This window comes from Gavia stellata, chromosome 3 (genome assembly GCF_030936135.1).
Source record: "Gavia stellata isolate bGavSte3 chromosome 3, bGavSte3.hap2, whole genome shotgun sequence".
Lineage (NCBI taxonomy): Eukaryota > Metazoa > Chordata > Aves > Gaviiformes > Gaviidae > Gavia > Gavia stellata.
The window spans coordinates 77,793,191-77,811,836 of NC_082596.1; the positions used below are offsets into that span (position 1 = coordinate 77,793,191).

The 18,646-nt window shown below is 41.4% G+C and overlaps 1 protein-coding gene across 4 annotated transcripts; it reads right to left on the minus strand.

Moving 5' to 3' along the window:
- Positions 1–260: 260 nt before the first annotated feature.
- On the minus strand, positions 261–14,956 carry UPP1 (uridine phosphorylase 1). 4 transcript variants are annotated; one of them, XR_009483934.1, is made up of 9 exons: positions 14,918–14,956; positions 12,381–12,445; positions 9,444–9,561; positions 8,782–8,940; positions 7,636–7,750; positions 6,963–7,172; positions 5,312–5,458; positions 1,789–2,602; positions 1,359–1,368 (listed from the first exon to the last, which is right to left on the minus strand). XR_009483934.1 is itself a non-coding variant. In XM_059815351.1 (8 exons), the coding sequence occupies exons 2-8, from the start codon at positions 12,431–12,433 to the stop codon at positions 2,445–2,447; spliced, it is 960 nt and encodes a 319-aa protein (XP_059671334.1). In that variant the 5' UTR covers positions 12,434–12,445; positions 14,918–14,956; the 3' UTR covers positions 261–2,444. The 4 variants fall into 4 exon arrangements, 3 of the variants coding, with proteins under 3 accessions (XP_059671334.1, XP_059671335.1, XP_009815617.1); XM_059815351.1 differs by having other exon boundaries at positions 261–2,602; XM_059815352.1 differs by lacking the exons at positions 1,359–1,368; positions 1,789–2,602 and adding an exon at positions 3,185–3,852.
- Between the last annotated feature and the right edge of the window lie 3,690 nt (positions 14,957–18,646).

Genomic DNA, 18,646 nt, shown 5'->3' on the forward strand with positions numbered 1-18,646 from the left:
TTGTAGCAAACTGTAATACTGTCATCAAATCACACTACTGTGCTTTTTTTGTATTCAGTTGTTGCACGCAGATCCAATCCCCAAATCTGTTTGCTGCTTGTACTACTGAGTGCTGCATTCAGAATATAACTGACTGCTGATGGGCAAATCTAAAAACATTCCCGCTTTAGTTTCTTTCACCTATCTTGTCAATGGAAATGAAACACGTGTCCAATTCAACTGTATAAACACTTTATTTAGGAATATATTGAGATCCAGACTTGAGAAGAAAATCCAGTTATGTTACATGATGCACTGAAAATCCTTTGCAAGGACTTAGGAAGAATTTTTTAAAAAGATATTGCATATTACAGGTGTATGTTTTCAAGAAATACTGAAATTACTGAATTATTTTGCTTGGTTTTTAAAGGACAGGTAAAAACATTTATACTCTCAAGCACTTCTGGCAATAGGTCATTCCAAAATGTTCCTTTTCAGGATTTCTCATACCTTCCATTAAAGAAAATCCTTCTCTGAAGCATATCAAGATGCCAAAAATAAAAATCCACTCCTTCAAGTCACTCATCAAGTTACTGCACATTCTCAGTCTCTTGCAAATGTGAAACAAATACATTCTAGTCTATCTTCATTATGGTCTCAACCATTTCTTTAACAAAAAGGTAGGACAGGCCAGAAGAACACCATGAATCACAGAACAAACCACAGGTAGAAACCACCATTTTCTCCCTTCACACTTCCACCCTATTAGTATCTTCTGCCTTCCTTCTTTGCTTTTATTTCTTCTGATCTCTGGAGTGAACTGATTCTGTAGTGTATTGCTAGGTACAGGGTGGCATAAAGAACAAAAGCAGAACTTTGATTTGAAGTTGAGGTTTCCAGGGTTTGCAGGATTTGTAGATCTACCAGGAGACGCTGCACGATGTAATATCAAACATATATGTAATATCATATATGCTTTTAAAAATATCACCACTCAAAATCTTGATTCATGTTCTACAGAAAGAATGTGAATGTCTAATATTAAAGAATTGATTTGCATATAAAAGACTGTTAAATATTTTATAATTCTTTATGGGCGTCTTTGTAAAACCTACAGGAAGGTAACTTCACTGCCGGATGCACACAGCTGACTCATTTCTTTATCTCTCTGTCCAGTTGCACTCACAAGGGAAAATACAATTGTTCTTATCAGGGTAATGTTCTGGCAAGTTTCCTCTGAAGCTAAGAAAAGTATTTTATTGCACGTAAATGTGTCTATAGAGCACCCTCTTGCATTAGGAATACAGCATTACAGGATGGTGACCAGTAGAAACAGGAGGATACTCTGTCTCCTTTGAATTCTAATGTTGTCATACATCCCTACTCCATCTGTTAGGAAGCACAGAAGAAAAATGTTTTAGCAGAAAGAAAAGTACAATGACCTAAGGAACAGTGGGAAAGAGAAAGGACATATTGGCAAAAAGTGAATGGCTAAAGTCTTGCAGGGGTTTCTGCTAGGGTCTTGTGTGCTGATTTAATAGAATAGTTGCATCACTCCACGAATGCTTAAACCTTAGCTCCAACTCAGCCAGGCCACAACGCTAATTATATTTCAGCACGTAGCACATAGGAGTTTTCATATTAGTTATCAAAATAGAAGTGCCTACTTCATATGACTGTAAATACAAAAGATTTGTAGTTTCAACTAACAGCTCATACCATTAAAGGATTTAAGAACTTTTTAACCAGTTTCCAGATTCTTCCTGTCCTTCCTTTAAAAAGAAAAATCACACCATTTCAAATTCGTACCTCCAGGACAACTGCAGAAATCTGCTTCCCCAAAGCTTCACAGAGCCACATTAGGTGTTTCTTTGTTTTCTTGATAAAATATTTTTCTCCTCTTTAGGTAATTCATAGTAAGTATTTCTTTTACAACAGCAAACTGTCCTCTCCAAACCCATACTGGTCAATTTGGTATAAGCTTTTCTTCAGCCTAGAGTGCAGGAAGTTGCTTCTTAAGTGATCTCCTTTTTATCTCTTTGCTACTGTTCTGGGAACAGGAGGTTGCAGAGCAAGGATGTGCTTTGTTGCATGTTTCCCAAGGGACCTCACAGTACTTCGTGCAATGCCCATGCAAGCACTAGGCATAGTTAAGCACAGAGGGAGGAACAGTTCAAACAAAATATGGAGCCATTTCCACCTGACTCGTCCCTTAAGCTTAGAGAAAAAAAGGCTTTCTCTGAAAACTTACATTCATTGTATATCCTGATCATAAATGAGAAAATGTGTTTTTAAAATTAAAGGGAGACTAAATTAGTAAATTTTAAAAAATCTTTTTATCTGGTCTCCAGTTGAAAATTCATTGGCAGTTTCCTGTTCACAAGAGTCATCCCTTCCTTTTTTAATGTTTTCGTCACATTGCTTCCAGTTTCTGCCACTTCTTGGTGAATGTGCCTACTCCTACATCACTCCCTCTTAGATCTAACTCTTACGCTTGTTAACAGACTGTTGCAGACTACAATCCTCAAAAAGAAAATCTCATTTAGCTGGATCAGTGACAGCTGTTCTGAGAGTTTATTCAGACCCTTCTGACTTGTGACTCCTGCTAGGACTGCACCCTCCACTGCAGTAGAGAAAAAAAAAAAGAAAAAAAAAAAGAGATAAACACATTTTTCTTTAGCTGACCGTGTATTTATATTCTAACCACAGCAGCAAAGCAGCAATGAGTATGATTTAAAAAAACCCCAAACATTAGGCCAATGTTAGTGGAAAAAAATTGCAGAAACAGTTTTGATGGCATGTACAGTCAACAGCTATTCTCCAGTTTTTCAGAAGAACTGAAACCATTGCAACAGTGAGTGTTATGTCCTGAAGACATGGAGGTGAAAAACAATTTGAAAAGAAACAAATTAAAAGGAAAAAAAAAATGAACTACCATAATGCAGTCCTGTGAACATGCTATGCATCTCCCAGATGCCTTTGGTTCCTCTTCAGTAAGCAAAAGCCTCAATTCAGCAAAAGATTTCAAGTTCTTCAATGCAAAACTACTTAATGCATAAATGTTTCCTGGGTATTGATTCAATCGTATAGTTAAAATGGGATATGAATGACCTTGTTGGATCAATATCTAGGAAGTACAGATATTCAACAGCTCAGTGTCAAGTCCTTAATGCTTAGAAAATTCAGTTCCACACTTTGCAATTTCATGAAATTTTAATATACGAAAATAGTACTGTTTATTTGTCAAAGTTTGCAAAAAATAATCTGCATTCACTTTAAGTTTTCTTTACAAGTGAAGCAACAAATACAATTAACATTTATATAATTTTTTGTAACAAAAAGAAAGGGATTAGCATTCTTAAGTTAATTTTAATTTCGTGGTTTGCAAGTGCTTGGCAATAAAGTTTGATTTTCTTCCTCATTTTTCTTTTACAGCAGGGATAAATAAAGGTTTTTCATATATTATAGCAGGCATGTCCTTCACAACAGATCCATTTTCCAGTTCACAGAAAAGTGAGTCTTATATCCAGCAACACATAACTAAGCAAAACTTAACTGAAGTCCATTCAGCACATTCAGTTCCCCAAGTACAGTGACATAAATGATTAACTTCCACAGACACACAGAATGCTGTAAGGTATTCTGAGGCAAAAGACCTTTAATGCACAGAAGTCATGACCATGACTTCAGCTGTGCAAAAGCCTTCTGCTTCTAGAAAACAAAGATGGATAGTTCATACTTTCCCAAGACTTTTCTTAATGAAATACCCCACTAACTTCTGCGGTCTCTGCTGATACTCCACAAGTACATCATGTGAGCTACTAATCTGATCCCTTTCAAGCCGATTCAGAAGAGTGACACACACTACGGCAGCTAGAAATTAAAAGACAGCATTAGTTAGGAATGACATTCTGGCACTTCTACAGTCCAAAAGCATAAACACTTGAACGAACAGCTAGAAGATTAGAAATATGAGAGAAAACAAACCCAAACAAATGGTGCACAGTTCCATAAGATGCTAGGGGACTAGCACGCTGTGGATGATAGGAAAAAAGTTACAAATAGTTTAAGACAACTGATCGCTACATTAATAAAGCAAGAGCTCTCTGGGAGCAGCAGATACTTATTGTTGTATCATGATTCTTATGTTTTTCTGGATAGGAATTATATTTCACAGGTACCCAGGGCTTGACTGGTAGGAAGTGATCAGAGACACTGTTGTAGCAGATGTAGTTACAGCCCTCCGCTATCTACCTTACACCCAACTCAAATCCCTCTGCTGTAGGTGCCGTCCCTCAGGACCCAGCAGATGAGCAGCTTCGACATTCACGGATGGGGAGCACTGCAAGTACACAAGGATCTCATGGATCACCTCAGGCTCATCTTCTGCCTTTTGGTAATCAGAACCCCAAAGGTAAAATCCCTCCTTTCACTCAAGCTGACATCTACCATCATTCTTCTGTATCTGGGTTTCTGCTAGTGACAATTTGCAGAGCACAACCGGTAATACACATTACAGACCTACAAAGTCGAGACAGCAAAAAGTACCAGGCTCCCTAATGGCTCAGTGATAGCACAGGTTGGGTTTTTAATCACTCTCAAGTCAGTAAGAACTGAGGATGTTTGATACAACTGTTAGCTTTTTTGCTTATTTTTCTTCATTTCACCTTCAAGTTTAAGGAAGTTTGAGAAACATCAATGTTTTAAATTGGCAAATTCCTTGCCAAGAAAAGTGAGAGACTATAGCTAACATGGTAAGTAGAAAGGCACTGTATTAAATTATTTGTAATCGCTTATTTTTTTTTTAAATCTTTACTGAAAATTAGTTAGCTTGTGTAAAAAAATTAAAAACTCATTTTATGATTATGAATGGTTTATTCATGACTCTACTAAAAATCTTCAACTGTTTAAGAATTAAGGCCATCAGTCTACACAAAATACTTATATTGTCAATTTGATATGAAAGTATAGAAAGTGAATATACTTTACGTATCACCTGATTGCTTAAATTAACCATTTGCTTCCTGTAAACTTCAAAAACTAACTGAAAAAAACAAATTAATGCTATAGGGTAACTATGTACTTTATATGTGCTTGCCATGGGCTGGAATAGCAAATGACAGAACTAAACTGTGTAAGAACTATGTGAGGAAGCTTGCGTAAGTTGTGAATACATATGAAACAAAACAATCATAGCAACAAAACTAACCAGGACTGTTTTTTTTTCTATGCAGAAGGTATGTTAACACCTCATTTGCAGTTTTTACCACAAACCCCCTGCAATGCAGAAAGCTTCCTATAGCTTGAATAAAGTGACTTTAAGTTAGTTTACCTTTTACACCACTGAGATTACACATTGCAGCAAATACAGAAGATTCCATCTCTATGTTTCTGACGCCAGAATCGTAAGCTTCCTTCAAATATTGCAGTTTCTCTTCTTCATTATATAAGCAGATTGCACCATCCAACCTGCCCTGTCCTACGAAGTAATTTTGTAGAAATTTTCAGAGTGATGAAGTCATAGAACAAATTCAGTTTCTAAAACACCCAATTATTGCAGATGCCCTTATACCATGTCCAGCTTTTACTACTACTGTTTATTTTCATGCACAAGACAAATAGGACAAAGTGATTCTTAGCTATTGCCAGAGCTTCTACATTACTTGTATTTTATATAATGTGAGTCACGGTAATTTAATTGGTCTTCTCCAGCTTAAATTCTCAAATCCATAAACAGGAAAATGTAAGTAGTAGTTTCCCGCATGTGCAGCATGCATCAAAATTCAGCAACAAACTTTAAGCTGTATGGAAGTGCTCCATTTTTTTTCTATGTTTAATCATTGTCTAGAAAAACTGCCAGGCTTGAAAATGCTTTCCTTATGCTACCTTAGAAGAATGAACATTTTATTACTTACAGACTCTCTAAGGTAAGAGATTAAGAGTCTCTTAAACTAAGTAGTTAATACTATTGTAATTTTTTGAGAAAATTAGTTTATTCAAATTATTAAAGAATAACACCCACAGATAAAACAGCAGCAGTTTATGTACAGTAAAGTTAAATTACATAGTGTTTTACTCAGTCTCCTTTTGTTTTCAGGAGATGTACTCCTAAATTAATGCCCTTGAGCCTGCTTTCATTTCTTGCTGTATAAGTTGAAAACATTCCTGTCATGTTTTTTTAGTGTAGCTTGCACCTGTGATTGGTGTCTGATGAGATATGCAAACTGACAGTGTCAGCTTCTGAACAAGCTTGAGCACTATTATGAAGACCATGCGTTCCCCTCTGCACTGCACCCTTTGTCACCTATTCAGCAACAGCTAGAGAAAGTAGTATCAGGTGCCATCTACACTTTGTTCTCACACGATTTGAAAGATGTTTGTGAATAGACTTGGCACATCAGAAATGCACCTGAATGTCTACACGTTTATCCAAAGTAAGCCTTGGAGGTTTGCCCCTCCTACGTAGCAGCATCGACACAACTCAGCAAAATACTGTCTTCAGTTGTCTGACTGCTGCTTTGCTCAAAATGCACATGGGAAACAAGTTCCAACACTTCTTTCAGAAAATGTTTACTTTACATACTTAAGCAGTGCAAAAAAAAAAAAAAAACCAACGCCAAACCAGCCACAAATAATTCTCACTCCTCTAATCCTCTAGGATGCCTCAGTAAATCACACAAATTTTGTGACAAACACACCTAACTAACAAGTACGTTAAAAGTGTATAGTAGACTATATGTATTTCAGAGGATCTATTAGAGCTGGGGGGAAATAAACCTCCACAAAATTAGAAGTTCAATACAGCAAAATGCTAAGCACAATCTTGATTTTACATACATGAAAAATAGGTTAATTACAGTTGACAACTCAAAGTAGGGAATGTGTTCTGTTCAGTGAACTGGAACCTTCATGTTAAAATATTATTCAATATTTACCTATTGCTGCTAACCAATATACTTCTGTTAGTCTGTTGCAAGCCTTACCTTCATAGAAATCCAAAGTGCACATAGTGTTTCCAATGACTGTATTGAACTGCCCGATTTCTTTACTGCACTGCATCAGTTCCTTAGCTAGCTGTTCATCTAGGTTTGTACTGCGAATTACAGTCTTTCCCAGAATAACCTGTTCAAACTGAGGTTTGAAGGTGGCATCTACAGACTGCCTAGTTATAACCACTGAGCCTGGCTCCAGACCTGCAATGAAGAGAAATAGATATAGCTTCACAATGTAGTTAACGCTTTGTTTCCATACACATAAAACATACATCTTGATGCAATCCTGCTTCTTTTCAAGGTGGCAATTTTGCCCCTGAATTCACCAAGAGAATTTTTTGTGCATGCCTAGCTGCTTCAGTTTCTAATTACAAATAATTTCTGAAAGAACAACATTTTTCCTTTCTCCCTATATATTCTGTCTTATCTCATACTTTTCATACAGGACAGGAATGTCCTTCTCCTCACGTTATCAGATCTCTTAAGTGCACTTTCTCTATCCAGAGGCAGATTTTGCCTTTTCTTTCAAAATTACAGAAGCAAAATGATTCATCTCCTGTGGAAAACTGTTCTGACCATCAATCACTTACTTGCAGAGAGATGCTTTACTCTCCTACAAAGATGCTTTGGTTTGAAGAAAAAAAGAAATCAAGAGGGGAAATACCTATTCCACCAGAGGTGCCAATGCGAATAATGGTTATGTTGGAACACTTGGCATGATACAACAGTTTGATCAGCTCATGCAACATGATTGAAATAGAAGGAATGCCCATACCGTGCTGAAATGAAAGCAGAAATTAATATTCAACATTCACATAGACACTGCAAAATATATATGGAAGAAGGAGCTGGAAAATATCTCCTTCCTTATATTTTGTTCCAAATGTCACCTAACTCACTCCCACAAAAACCCTAACCTATGGGCCTACTGAAAGGTTACTATAGGTAAACAGAAAGACTCCCACTGGCTTTGGTAGACTATGGATGAAGTACAGTATTTCTAAAAATCATGAAATATAAAATACTTACATTCTCAAAAGTATAAGCAGTGTCCTTCCCAATATTTGACAAATGTACGTCATCACAGGACTTTTCTTAAACACAAGAAAAACCCCACTCTGATTTTTTACCAAACTGAAGTGCTAGTGAATAGTTAAGCTAAATTTTTTCAAAACACAGACATTGTGGTTTAGTCACAAAGCTCAGCAAATGTAAGTCCACCTTAACTTGCATGATAATGCAATAATTACAACTCAAAAGAAAGGGTGCAGAATGATACTACAGTTATTCAATTGCAACTGAAGTATTTAATCATATCTACAAATTAAAGGTATGAAGTTTTAAAACACATACATGAGTTGGCAGCACAAGTCCCATGGAATGCTACTCTTAAGCTACATTAGCACATTTGACAATGCCACTGCAGATACTTAGCTCTGGATGTGATACAGCCATTTTTTCAAATACCCCACATGCATCGAGTGACATTTTTCCCCATTATTCAGGATACAGAACAGGGTCGAGGCAACAATAAGTCTGCTGAAAAAAAATATAAGGCCATTCCTGCAACACCTCAGGGGTACACTGAGGAGAAAGGAGGCAAGAAAGGAACGAAGATCTCAGAGATTTGCCCTTATACAAGAAAGGGCTAAAAGGGAATTCTGAACTAGCTGACTGTACTATTTTAGGCATGGCTGATACACACTTAAAAACCTGAGTCCATCTATTAAGTGTTTAAAAGTGTTCATATCTTCTGCTTTGAACAGCATCATTGAACTGTGTCCCATATCTGATTAAGTGAGTTACTTACACTCACTGACAAAACAGGTCCCACTTTGTACATTGCGTAACGGTCAGTTCCGGCACAGATGTTAGGATAGTCACAACCAGGGCTCCCAAGCCCCAGTTCTTCAGCTATGTAGGCGATAAAAGCTTTCATCCGTGAAGGACTTCCTCCAACACATACAAACTGGGGTGGACAGTATGCAACAAAACAAAAATCAATTGCATGATTCAGTATATCAAAGAACATGCAAAGATCAACATGAGGATGCAAACACCTTCAGTTAACACAAAGATATTCCCAGATGTGGTTCTACTCATAATCATTCTAAAAGGCCATGAAGAAAAATTATGGAAAAAACCCACCCTTCTGTACAGCACTCAAATGCCTTCATCCTGTTTAAACTAGTAAAAGACAGATATTGGCTTGAAGGCCCCCCAACAGGGAATTCTACCTGAATAGAGGCTGCACCATTTGCCTTTTTACTACATGAAAAAGAGACAGTCAGAAACAATTATCCCCAATTTTGCTTGATATTGAAAGTGACAAGAACCTACAAAATCTTACCCCCTTTCCATTCATTCCTCAGCTGGTGGTATGCTGACACATTTAGTCTTATTTTGAAGACAGCTATACTTCCACCGGCTGCAGAAAAGCTTAGGCTTGCTGAATGAAATGAAGCGTCTTACCTTTACATCTCCAAACAACGCCGGAAAATCATGGGTACCAGTCCCAAGAGCAAAATGGTACAGGATGTCTTCTTTCATTTTCTCCAGGTGAGGGTTGCAGAGATGGATAAAATTCTCTCTGCCAGGACAGCAGCATTGTGAAACATACAGAGTATATACAAACCCCTACATTGAACAGATGCTAATTTTGCAAAGTCAAGCAGTAGAAGTTGGGAAATGCCACACCTAAGTATGCTTGCACTACCTTATTTTGGTTCCTCATGCATTACATTAAGGAAATCTTAAATTTCATCACCACCTTATGTCTCATAATAAATCACATATGATATTTAACATTCCATTCATTGCACAGGATGAAATTGCTGAAGAAAAGCCAGATGGTAGGATGCATTTGCAACAGTGCAACCTTTAACAGTATTAAAGCTGTGAAGCAGAGTGGGTCTTTACGGTGAGCAGAACAATGGGATCAGGACCAGGGAATATTCAGTACACCTCCTTACTACATAGACAATCGATAGCAAAGCTGAAAAGCAAACCTTTGTGTTTTGACTGACCCTCCTAGCCACCTGAGAGGGGTGGAAAGATTTGGGCTTTATAGACAGGCCCAAAGGGGATTTCTGGCAATTTGGCTCACTGTAACTCTGTGTCATCCGGCCACAAGGAAAAGACTCTATGGCATACGACTGGTAACAAGAGTACAGAGGATCTGGAATAGGAGAGGATAGAGGCAAATGGAAATCTGAAGCAAAGAGAAAACCATGGAAGAGGAAAAAAAATGCAAGAAAAAGGGAAAGAGAGGAAGAGGTAAAAAGAATTCACTTCCTCTTAAGTTGCTTCCTGTAAGGAAGTGATACAGCTTAAAAAAAAAAAAATCTTTCTGAAGAATCAGGAAACGACAAGGCGAGGAAGGAAAACTGAACTACTTAACATGCGGGATCGCCTTCATGAAAAATTTGGTAGTGGACTAACTAAGCAAGTTGAATGATTCATAAAACGTCTACCTTCTGTGCTTGATGTTTTAAGTTCAATTGAAACAGGTAGGAAAGACTAGTCAATGATCACAAGCTTAAGCAAAATACCGGCCAATATTTCAAAGTAGTTTCCGAGAGATGAAATCAAGCAATAAATATCTTCCAGACACAAAAAGATGACTTAATAGCTTAATGAAGGCTCACTGCAGTCACAGCATGGCTCAGCAAATTCAAACTGCTTTGTCAGAGGAGACAAACAAAATAGTTTGCCTGGAGTTAATGCAAAAATTGTTAAGACTTTGCAGGAACAGCTCTGAAGCCTAAACATAGGCGTTTAGCACTATTTTAGATGTTTTAGGCTACCTTGTCTGTCTTCTAATGCCTCTCCAGAAAGGCAGTGCTTTTCTGTAGGTCCTATGTCTTATCCTGCGCAGGATGTATTGGTTACCTTAAGAAGCCTAAAGTGGCCTAGATGCCCATACTGAGGTCACTGAACTGGTCCTCAGAAAACAAATAAAATAGTTACAACCCCAATATTCTAACAATTGTTTCTGTTCTTGAAATTCTCTCCCCAACGTCACTAACTATCCAGCAGCAGCTGCACAACCAAAGAAAGAGGTATCATCCCAATCCACCCTATTTGTCCCTGCCCACCACAACCACCTTCAGCAACTGAAAAAGCAGCCCAACAAAGCGGATGGTTCGTTCGCCCCTTCAGTAGTAATTCCTTTCCCTCTCCCACGTGCCCCATTTGCCTCTCTTCATACAAATCCTGTCTGAGGTAGAACCAAAGGCTTTGGTTGCCTTTGTTCTTCCCTCTGAGAGACCTGTTTGACTCCGGAAGAAATAAAGACCGGGTTTATGGCTCTTCAGAAAGGCACAGACAGCCCAGGAGTTTGCCAGCTCATGTGCGCAGAATTCCCAAGCTGCCTCCTCTGAATTATTCCTGTTCGGCTTTGTGGGACCCTCTGCCCATATTTAATGGGTCACTCACTAATGCAGATCAAACAGCTGGCTTGAAGATGTTTATTGGAATGGCTTTTACATACAAATAGGATATAATTTGAAATCACTTTACAATTTGTTCTCAGGAAAGCAAAAAATATTTCCTTCCTTATGAGAATACCAGCAACAAAAGCTTCTCTCCAGGAAATAAACTGGGAAAAGGCGAGGCCTCTATTAAAAGTATAGGGAAATTCATGTGGTATGTGCCAAAGCCACTGTCCTCATGTCTGGCCTAAATACAGCTTCCTTCCTCAGTAGTGACTATCTTTTACCTTTTTCATCTCATACCCTACCAGCAACACTCTTCAACCCACCCCTCACTGCAGCTAGGGGCTGTTACTAACTTGTTATCTGCTCATCCAGATCTAATTGCAGACTTGGACCCTGGGGTAAAATGGGCGATAAACGTAAGCATATTACTATGTGTACATAGGACCAATGCCATGGATTTACAGTAGAGGCAAAGTTTGCCTGATAAAAATCTTTGGTTTGTAACCCTAAGGAGCAGACAATTTATTCCCATCACACTGCTGTAAAGCACCTACAACTTCTGGGGGTTTAAACAAAACATGAATATCTGAGGACTAAACATGCATATATAGCTTTACTAAAATAAGCTTAAAGTAAGGATTAGTGAAACAGATTGAAATATTTGTTCAAACTCTTGAAGCAGGTACGTCTGGCCATATGCAGCAACCAAAGTCAACATTTCAACAGCTCACCTATGCTTGGAAAAATTCACTGTCATGATAAATGAAAACGGCTAGCCAGCAAAGCCCTCTGTGTACGTCTGGTTAAAGCAGATAAAGACCCCATTTGTCAAAACAGCTTCTACTAGATATTTGAAGTTATAATCAATATTTGTATCCTAAACTTTATCTTAAACTAAATCAGTGTGTTATTAGTTTGGGGAGGAAGGTAAGTGTAAACTTGGACAAGATAATTCATTTCAGAATCTTACTTTGAAGACTGTTCATCATCAGTTTTCTTCTCATTTGAGACACCAGGAGCCATGTATGCTTATACCTAGAATTAGATTAAAAAAATTAGATATAAGTGCATCAGAATAGTCCCATCCGTAAAGCCAGCATCATTAACAGTGATAGAAACCTTCTATAGATATGATACTGTCATGAATATTAAATCCCCAAAATAATCCAGCCACACTACAGCTTTTATAACTGCAGCAAAACGAGCATCTCCATTTTTTTATGGCCAAGCATCACCACTTTCAAAGCACTGAAGCCCAGACTAACCCCTTGCTAACATAACACCCGTCTCACCACCACTTCTGTTCTGTGGTATAAGCAACACCTGGCTCACAGGCCAGAGGGAGGTAAGTCTCATAGCTAACTAACTAGTCCTATTTCTTCTCTACCTCCCACAGCGACAGTGACTGCTGAACTAGCTTTAGCCCCCTGTCATCTCTGGCTCCAGAAGGTCTCCAAAGCTCATCTCTAACTGTTATACGCCTGAAACCTGAGTCCAGGAAACATCTTACTCATAACATCCTCTTCATTAAACTCCTCCTACTGACCTTAAGGGCACTTCTATCTGCCCCAGCCTAAGGGTGAGGAAGACTAAACCAAACATGACTCCAAAAAGTCATAGCACTCTAGTTTATCATTCACCTTGAATATCTTTTTTCCTAATCCATTACCATAACCTATACCAAAAAAATTCTCCTTTCTGCATTCTCCTTTACATTTAAATACCTGAAAGTATCACTGAGGCTTTGGTGCTGATACGATGACAGAATTACAACTATAGAATGATTCATTTGTTATTATTTTCATAAGTGACTAAGTACCAACTTCATCACGTAGCCTTTCTGGGAATGCTCTTACAGGAAGTATTGAATCACAAAGTTTTGCTCTACCCTCCCTTACAAAGAGCCTGACAGCACATAGTATAATAGAGACAAGACTGTAATCCTTAAAAAACCCAGGATTACACTACAAGGAAATAGAAAGAAATCAGTCTTGCAACGGAATTATATAACACATGAATTTTGAAAGCACTGAAGAATCAAACAAAATAAACCTGAAGTCTGCCTGTTAAAAGCCACTGAATAATGGAAATGTATTAAAATTTATAAGGACGATTAGTTTTCTTCATTTAAAATATTAGCCTTTATTAAATAGACCTAAATCTCACAAGTACTAGATGTACTAAACTTACACTAGAATCTACGCTCAAGGAGGTAAAGCATGAAAGTCGCATTTAGAATCAGTTACGCATCATGGTCGTGTGATTAGAGTCAGCTAGTACAGGGTATTGTTATTATACCATATACGTTATGGGAAAAATGCATAATTTTTTTTCAAGAAAACTACAGTGCCATGAGTCCTAATAACAAAGAGTTAGAGGACAAGAAGAAGAAACAGCAAATTGATTTTTATGTACGTAGATGACAAATGGCTGCAAATAAACCGAGGACATTCATTCGGCTGCTGTTCACAGTATAAAGCAACCACGTGATTTTTAACAGTGTTCTTGGTTCTGTGAACCCCTAAGCAACAATGTAGTTCAAAAAAACGAGAACAAAGTTCTGACAGTCCAAAGGTCCAGAATACCCTCTCCAACAGCGCCCAAGAGGAGATGCCTTGGCAGGAACAGAAGAAAGGAGCAAGCATAAAGCAGTTTTCCCATGGCAGACCATTCTGGCAATCAGGTAGTAGCTGACAGGCCGCCAATTAATATAAAGCCACAAAATTCTCACACTGTCTAAACAAATAGAAATTTTTACAGTCACGTCAAAAGTTTCAGCAGCCTTCCTCAGCCGTAGTTAAAACTGATGTTCAATAATGTGCTCACAGCAGGACTCAGCTCAAGAAAGGGCATGGCCCACTTGAACACGTCTGCAAATCCTCTAACCTATGTTTTGAAAACATGCAGAATCCATTATCATTACGCTCTCCCTTATATTTTTATCCCCTCCCCTTGTTCTTTTTTTAAAGAAAAACCTAAGTTAATAGTATCTTTAAGGAAAAGCTCTAGTTTGGCGTTGATCCATCATTAGAAAAACTGGAGTCACTGCAAAATTGGTTTTTATAGTGTGGTTTCCCTCTTGAGACGGTACAAACAATTACAGCTCACTCACGCCGCACATCACTGCCAGACCATTTCCTCGACCCCGCAGACGGCGCAGCCCGCAGGCAGCGCCCATCAATGTAAGCTGGGAGACGACGGCACTACCGAAATTCCCATCCGACGAGACCTCTGCGTCCGCGGCCCCTCCCGCAGCCCACGATGAGCGCTCCCCCCGGCCTCCCGTTTCCCCGCCCGGTGGCACCCAGTTTCTGCCTCTGCCGCCCCCCCCCCGCAGGGGTTTCGCCGCCCAGCGACCGGGGCTGCCGGTGCCGGTTCCGGGAGGCGCTGCGGGCACCCGCCCGGCGGCCGAGAGAGGACCGGGGGCTGCAGGGGGTCCCCCCACCTTGCGCCGCCACGCCTCGCCCCGCACCTCCCGTGCGGCGGCTGGCGGGGCTCGGCGCTCACCTGGGGCGTCGGGAACCGCCGCTGGGAACCGAGGAGGGCTTCTCGCTGCACACGGACGGGCTGCGGGGCGCGCCGGCCGAGCCGCCTCCCGCCTGCGGCGGGCGGGCTTCGCCCCGCCCCGGGCGGGGGCCGCAGCACCGGCGCGATTAACTGCCTGGGCGCCGGCGGCGCGGCGGCCCAGGGCGGGAGCGCAGCCGCCAGCGCCCGCCGCCGCCGGGGCGCGGCGAGGGTCGGGGGTGCCCGCGGCGGAGGGGCCTGCGGGGCGGCCGGCCCGGCTGCGCGGAAGCCGACTGTTGGGCTGTGGGGCGCAGGGCGGGGGCTGCGGGCACCGATGAGGGATGCGCTGCGGCGCGGGAGCGAAGCGAGAGCAGCGCGCCTCGTGTGCTGCAAGCGCGGGTCTCCGCCGCTCCTCTGGAGCTCTCCCTCAAGGCTCCGAGTTTTCGGGATGATCTTATAATGTACATATAAATACATAAGCACATGTTGGCACCCTGAGGATTGCAGAGTCAGGTTAGGTTGTATGGACGTTGGTATCTGTATCTGTCTATGTAAATGCACAGACTCTCTTTAAGTGCCCTGCTTTTACTAGCACTTTGGCATGGCAAAAAAAGGCGGTGAGAAAAGAGCACAGATGACTTCTGCTGACAGAATAGAATAGTTCTGTTGGAAGGGACCTACAATGATCATCTAGTTCAACTGCCTGACCAATTCAGGGCTGACCACATTAAAGAATGTTGCTACGGGCGTTGCCGAAATGCCTCTTAAACACTGACAAGCTTGGGGCATTGACCACCCCTCTCAGAAGCCTGTTCCAGTGTTTGACCGCCCTCTCAGTAAAGAAATGCTTCCTAATGTCCAGTCTGAACCTCCCCTGGTGCAGCTTTGAACCATTCCCATGTGTCCTGTGAGAGGATGCCAGGGAGAGGAGATCAGCGCCTCCCTCTCCACTTCCCCTCCTCAGGAAGCTGTAGAGAGCAATGAGGTTGTCCCTCAGGCTCCTTTTCTCCAAACTAGACAAGCCCAAAGTCCTTAGCCACCCCTCATAGAACATGCCTTCCAGCCCTTTCACCAGCTTTGGTGCCCTCCTCTGGACACATTAAAGGACTTTAACATCCCTCTTAAATGGTGGGGCCCAGAACTGCACACAGTACTCAAGGTGAGGCCGCACCAACGCTGAATACAGCGGGACAATCACCTCTTTTGACAGGCTGGTTGTGCTGTGTTTGATGCACCCCAGGATGCGGTTTGCCCTCTTGGCTGCCAGGGCACACTGCTGACTCCTATTGAGCCTGTTGTCAACCAGCACCCCCAGATCCCTCTCTGCAGGGCTGTTCTCCAGCCACTCCTCTCCCAATTTGTACTTGTGCCTGGCGTTACTCTGTCCTAGGTGAAGGATCCGGCATTTGGACTTGTTAAATTTCATTCCATTAATCACTGCCCAATGCTCCAATCTATCTAGATCCCTCTACAAAGGCCTCTTGTCCCTCAAGAGAGTCAACAGCACCTCCCAGTTTGGTATCATCAGCAAACTTGCTAATGGTGCATTCAACTCCTGCATCCAGATTGTTGATGAAGGTATTGAATAGAACCGGCCCTAGAATTGAACCCTGAGGAACACCACTGGTGACCGGTCACCAGCCAGATGCAGCCCCATCCACTAAAAGCCTTCGAGCCCTGCCCTTCAGCGAGTTCTTTGCCCAGTGCTCCATGAACTTGCTCATCCCACAGTTGGACAACTTGTCCAGAAGGATGCTGTGAGGGACAGTATCAAAAGCCTTACTAAAATCCTGAAAAACTGCATCACTGCCTTCCCCCCCTTCATCCACTAGGTGGGTGACCTTATCATAGAAGGATATCAAATCAGTTAAACAGGACTTTCCCTTTGTGAACCCATGTTGACTGTGCCTGATGATTGCATTATTCTTTAAATGCCTTTCAGCAGTATCCTGTATAATCTTCTCCATAATTTTTCTAGGAACTGAGGTTAGACTGACAGGTCCGTAGTTCCCTGGTGCCCTTTTTATAGTTGGAATAACACTGGCTAGCTTCCAGCCAGTGGGGACCTTCCCAGATTCCCAAGACCTTTGCTAGATGATCGAGAGGGGTCCAGCCATAACATCCACTAGCTACTGCAGTACTCTGGGATGCATCCCACCAGGTCCCATGGACTTGTGAACATTCAGTTGACACGTCTGGTCCCTTACAATTTCCGTGTCTACAAATGGAAAGCCACTGTTCCCACACTCATGGCCCTCCGACTCAAGGGACCAGGCAGCCCAAGGTCTATCAGTATTATTAAAGACTGAGGCAAAAAAGCACTGAATGCTTCTGCTTTTTCTTCATGCTTATTAGTCAGATGACCATCTTCAACAAGTCCAATGTTTTTTTTAGACCTCCTCTTGCTATTAACATGCTTAAAAAAGCTTTTCTTGTTGTCTGACACAACACTGGCCAGTTCCAACTCTAATTGAGCTTTGGCCTTTCATGTCTTCTCCCTGCATTTACAAACTACAGCTCTGTAATCTTCCTGCAAAGCCTGACCTTGCTTCCAGAGATCATACAATTTATTTTTCCTCTTGAGCTCCACAAGGGATTCCCTGTTCAGCCAAGTTGGTCTTCTGCCCTGCTTGCTTGACTTACAACACAGTGGAATTGCCTTCTCCTGTGCTTCTAAAAGGTGGTTCTTAAAGACTGACCAGCACTTATGGACTTCTAAGCCCTCAAAAGCAGATTCCCAGGGTACTCTGCTAAATAGCAACCTGAATAGCTTAAAGTTTGCTCTCTTGAAGTCCAGGGTAGCAACTCTGCTGTCCTTTTTTCTCATTACACTGAAAATTTTTAATTCAACCATTTCATGATCACTGTGGCCAAGACAGCCACCTACCATCACATCTCCCACAAGTCCTTCTCTGTTCACAAACAGCAAGTCTAGGAGGGCATCTTTCCTAGTTGGCTCACTGAGTACTTGTGACATGAAGTTACTTTCCACAAACTTTAAGAATTTCCAAGACCTGCTTGTCACAGCAGTATGATATTCCCAGCTGATGTCTGGGAAGTTGAAATCTCCCATGAGGACAAGGGCTACCGATCCAGAAATTTCTCCTAATTGCCTATAGAGTAACTCATCAGTGCTTACATCCTGGCTGGGCGATCAGTGGTAGACACCCACTACAACATCTCCTTTGTTTTCCATCCCCTAATCCTCACCCAGAGGACTGCTAACTGTAAGGGCTGCACAATCAAACCTCTCCCTTCCATATAGTGTGACACCTCCTCATCGCCTGCCCTGCCTATCCCTCCTGAACAGCCTGTAGCCCTCCATCCCAGCACTCCAATAGTGGGACTCATTCCACCAAGTCTCACTAATACCAATGATATCAAAGTTCTGGGAGCTGACCAACACTTCCAGTTCATCCTGTTTGTTTCTCACACTGCGTGCATTGGTGTGCAAGCATTTCAGATATGCCTCTGAGCCCTCCGTGCTCCCAGGAGCAAAGTAAATGTTCCCACGAGCACTGCCACCCTCAGGCAATGCCATGTCAACCCTTGGATTACCTTCAGCAATCCTGTTGGTATCCCCTTCCCCCATCAATTCTAGTTCAAAGCCCTCTCCATCAGTCCCACCAGCTTACATCCAAAGACACATTTTCACCATCGGGACAGGTGGATCCCATCAGGCCCCAGCACCACAACATTTTCCTCTACTTTACTTGAGAAGTACTAACTCAG

Coding starts and splice junctions, on each gene's coding strand:
- UPP1 (XM_059815351.1), bottom strand. CDS start 12,433: ATGGCTCCTGGTGTCTCAAATGAGAAGAAAACTGATGATGAACAGTCT. Junction 5,459..6,962: donor CACTTTGGATTTCTATGAAG/GTAAGGCTTGCA, acceptor ATTACTTCGTAG/GACAGGGCAGGTTGGATGGT. Junction 2,603..5,311: donor TAATCTCAGTGGTGTAAAAG/GTAAACTAACTT, acceptor TCTCTACTGCAG/TGGAGGGTGCAGTCCTAGCA.